This window comes from Triticum aestivum, chromosome 3B (assembly GCF_018294505.1).
Source record: "Triticum aestivum cultivar Chinese Spring chromosome 3B, IWGSC CS RefSeq v2.1, whole genome shotgun sequence".
Lineage (NCBI taxonomy): Eukaryota > Viridiplantae > Streptophyta > Magnoliopsida > Poales > Poaceae > Triticum > Triticum aestivum.
Window position 1 is genome coordinate 70,437,115 of NC_057801.1, and position 3,980 is coordinate 70,441,094.

General features: G+C 49.0%; 1 protein-coding gene across 1 annotated transcript; it reads left to right on the forward strand.

The window, feature by feature from the left end:
* Nucleotides 1–355: 355 nt before the first annotated feature.
* On the forward strand, nt 356–3,747 carry LOC123068643 (probable folate-biopterin transporter 8, chloroplastic). The gene is made up of 2 exons (XM_044491255.1): nt 356–846; nt 2,171–3,747. The coding sequence occupies exons 1-2, from the start codon at nt 399–401 to the stop codon at nt 3,229–3,231; spliced, it is 1,509 nt and encodes a 502-aa protein (XP_044347190.1). The 5' UTR covers nt 356–398; the 3' UTR covers nt 3,232–3,747.
* Nucleotides 3,748–3,980: the final 233 nt, after the last annotated feature.

Below are 3,980 nucleotides of genomic sequence, written 5' to 3' on the forward strand. Positions count from 1 at the left end.
TATTCAACGTCGTCATCGTCACTGTTGAAGCAAGACGATGAACAACCTAAAAACCTAGACTACGAAGGCCTAAAAACGATCCATCCACACGTGGATCCGACAACCCTCCTCATCACCAATGATCGATATCGTCGGCGGATGGCGCCGGAGGACGGCGATGGAAGGAGACGCCCCGTCGGCTGCCGCAAAATCGCCCGGTCTTTCTTCCTGAGAAAGAAAGAGCTTGGTACGGTGCGCATAAATCATCTTTGTCCTTGCCGAGACACGTGGTGACCTGAGGTAACATACGGCTTCCATACAGTACAGCTACTAGGCTCCGACGGAATCGTCGCGACAGACACACACACCCTTCACTTTTCTCTCCTCCCCCTCTGCAAAGGCCTCGACCTCCGCCGGAAATGCTCTGCCTCTCGCCGCGCGCGCCGTGCCTCCCCGGTCCACACGCGAAGGCCCCGCCCCCCGCCGGCGCCGCCGGCAATGCGCGCCGCACGACGCTGCGCGCGGCGCCGCGGCGGTGGCGGCTCGCGAGGCCCCGCGGCTGCTCGGCCGCCGCGCCCGTGCCCGTGCCGGCGCCGCGGACGACCGCGGAGCGGTGGGGGTCGCTGCGGGAGATGCGGCGGGTGTGGTGGGTGTGCGGGGCCGGGTACTGGGTGCAGGGCTTCCGGTGCTTCCCGTGGCTGGCGCTCAACTTCCACCTCACCCGCGGGCTCGGGCTCAGCCCCGTCGCGCTGCAGCTGGTGCAGAACGCCGGCAGCCTCCCGCTCGTCGCCAAGCCGCTCTTCGGCGTCCTCTCCGACGCCGTCTACATCGGCCGCGAGCACCGCCTCCCCTACATCTCCATCGGAGGTGCTTAACTTCATCCGCCCCCCTTTTCCCCCTTCCGCTTTGCTACGATTACGACCCCTTCTTCTTCCTCATTTGTTGGAAATTGTTGTGTCTGTTTACTTTTCTTTAGATTATTTATCGAAACAAATGTGATAATTGAGGTCATCTCGGCTTAAAATTCTCAGCTCAGAAGTACTGAGAGCCCAATGAATATACCTGCCAATAGTTTCAGGTATCTGTCTGAAATTGGAAATTCTTATGAGTACAAGGGTTCAACAGCGGCAGCTATATTGTCCAATTTGACAGGAGCTGTGAAAACTAGGGAGCTCCTGAGCTCACTGATAGTGACAACGTTTGATTTCACGTATTGAAACCGCATATTCTTATGGGTACCAATTTCACTGTGTGATTGGGATTGCCATTTGTCTCAATTTCTCTGTATTCTATTTCTGACCAACAGATTGGTCGAACTAATCCCTTGATAGCTGGGGGTCAGCTGTTGTAGTTTAAGCAGCTTCCACTAGAGCAGTCGGCACTTGTTCTAGAGACATAATTGTTTGGAAAGCAACATGGGTATATACCAGAGTAGTCGGCACTTGTTCTTCCTAGAAGAAGACTTGTCTGCATCATGGGTATCTACAGTAGTCGGCACCTGCCGGAGAGAAAGATACGTTTAGGAAACACACTGCACCTTCCTGCTCAGTGTGTGTGTACGCCACTCTTATTGCTAGTCACACATTTTGAGCTTCGCCAAGTTGGTAAATCCCAGAGATGACTTACTCCTATTCTGGTGGCTCCTGATACATGCATGTTTTACTCAGAATGATTGGTGGTCACACGATCTGAGCCTTGCCAAGAGAGTTCTCCAGAGGGCGCCCCGTGCCCTCTGGGGTGCTTGTGAGAAGTTGCTAGAGGCTGTTTTGTGGTCCACTAATCTCTGAAAGCTGCCTCTAAGATTCCCCACCCCCCATGCTACGCCGTACCATGATTGGGACAGGTTCTTTGTGATGTTTGTCCTAGTTTAGGAGGATGATCCAAATGAAATGATGCCGATTTGTTTGTTTGTTACCTGCTGGTTTCATATTTCCTGTCCGTGACTATGTAAGAATGCTTTGGTCCTACAACTTTTACTGTCAAGATATAAAACCTGCTGCTGGTAAATTTCTGACAAACTGAATAACAATCATATTCCATTTTCAGTGGTTATCTTTCTATGCAAGCAATTTGTATTCTGAAAATTAAATGTTATATACTGCACATGATTTTTTTAGGAAATGAAGCCTTAAAATCGAATGAATTCTTCAATTGGTTTATGCTAATATTGGCTACTGCTGTGAACTTTCAGCATTACTTCAGCTTACTGCTTGGGGAACACTCGCGATCATGCCAGTTACGGGCGACACATTTCCAACTCACATGATATGCATTCTGATTGGAAATCTTGGAGCATCCGTGACGGAAGTTGTAAGCGATGCTGTTGTCACGGAGTTCAGCAGAACACAGAGGACCGGCGTGCTGCAATCTTATGCCTTCATAGGTCTGGCAGCTGGAGCCCTCCTAGGAAACTTGTCGGGTGGATACGTTCTGTTGAGAACTCAGGAACCAAAGATTATGTTCACAGCATTCTCTGTCCTCCTTGGCCTCCAACTAGCACTCTCCATAGGCACAAAGGAAACACTGCCAAGCTCCCATGGAAACTCCAGAAGCCTTCTTGTCAAAAGCTCTTTGCCGGCGAATCTTCGTAAGCAATTCTCAAACCTGATGACAGCGGTCCGCGAGGAAAGGATATTCTACCCACTTGCATGGATCATGACCTCGTTTGCCGTCGTGCCTGTTCTCTCTGGAACCATGTTCTGCTTTCAAACACAGCATCTGAAGCTCGATTCATCGATCATCGGTCTTTCGAAGGTCATGGGACAGGTCATGGTCGTCTCCCTAACCGTCCTCTACAACCGCCATCTCAAAAGGATCCCTTTGAGGCGCCTCGTGTGCGGAGTTCAGATAATGTATGCTTTCGCGGTGCTGTCAGAGTTGATCCTAGTGAAGCAAGTGAACCTTATGCTGGGGATACCAAATGAGGTATATGTGCTTTGTTTCTCGGCTCTCGCCGAAGCGATCGCGCAGTTCAAGGTCCTGCCGTTCTCGATCTTGTTGTCAAGCCTCTGCCCCCCTGGCTGCGAAGGTTCGCTCTTCGCCTTCTTCACCTCTGGATTGGTCTTTTCAGCGATTCTAAGTGGTGTGTTTGGGGTTGGACTGTCTGCCCTGATTGGGCTGTCCTCTGGGGGCTACTCAAGCTTGCCTCTGGGTATTCTGCTGCAAAGTTTGGCCGCATTGTTGCCTTTGGCGTGGCTGTCTTTTGTGCCTGAAAACTGGACTGCCGACGGGAAGATTGTAAAGCAAAGATGACGAGCGTATTGACATCAGAAGTAGATCTTGTTAGGTACTGAATGGCAATGTACAGGAATTTCTTCTAGCCCAAGCAACTCAATGTATAGGTATCCAAATGTGTTCTTCAGTGTACACAACACATACACACACGCGCGCGCGCGCGCACACACACACACAGATTCCAAAATAGTAAAATACATCCAACTGCAAGGTGTAGGTACATCTACGTCAGTATATACTTTCATTGGGTAGTATATATGGTACTCTCTCCGTCCCAAAATAAGTGTCGCTGGTTTAACATTTATTTTGAAACTTATTTTGGAATGAAGAGAGTACTTTATAACTTTGAGTATGTTCATACACTTCTATTTCTAGGATACTTCCATGGTGAGGTACATGACTTTTTTTTACAACCAAGCCCATAGTTTTTAGTGGGTTTCTAAAAGATCTTCATATTTGAACAAGTTTGCTACAAATGTGGTACACACTATGTAACATCCTGGCTTAATAATAATGATAGACTACTTGTATCAACAAGGTGCACCTTTTATTTTCGTAAGTCGATCTTCGAAGAACCCCCAAAGTTAAGCATGATTGGCTTAAATTGCGTGATAATGGTGTAGGAGTAGTATTAATTTAGTTCCGTTTTATATGTGAAATGTGTGAAGTGTGCTGCATTTAGGGTGATAAGGCCACCGTATTTGAAAGCGGCGAGTAGAACAACTACGTGCGCGTGGCCAAACAACTGTGGTTTACATCTGCTCAGC

Coding starts and splice junctions, on each gene's coding strand:
- LOC123068643 (XM_044491255.1), top strand. CDS start 399: ATGCTCTGCCTCTCGCCGCGCGCGCCGTGCCTCCCCGGTCCACACGCG. Junction 847..2,170: donor CCCCTACATCTCCATCGGAG/GTGCTTAACTTC, acceptor GTGAACTTTCAG/CATTACTTCAGCTTACTGCT.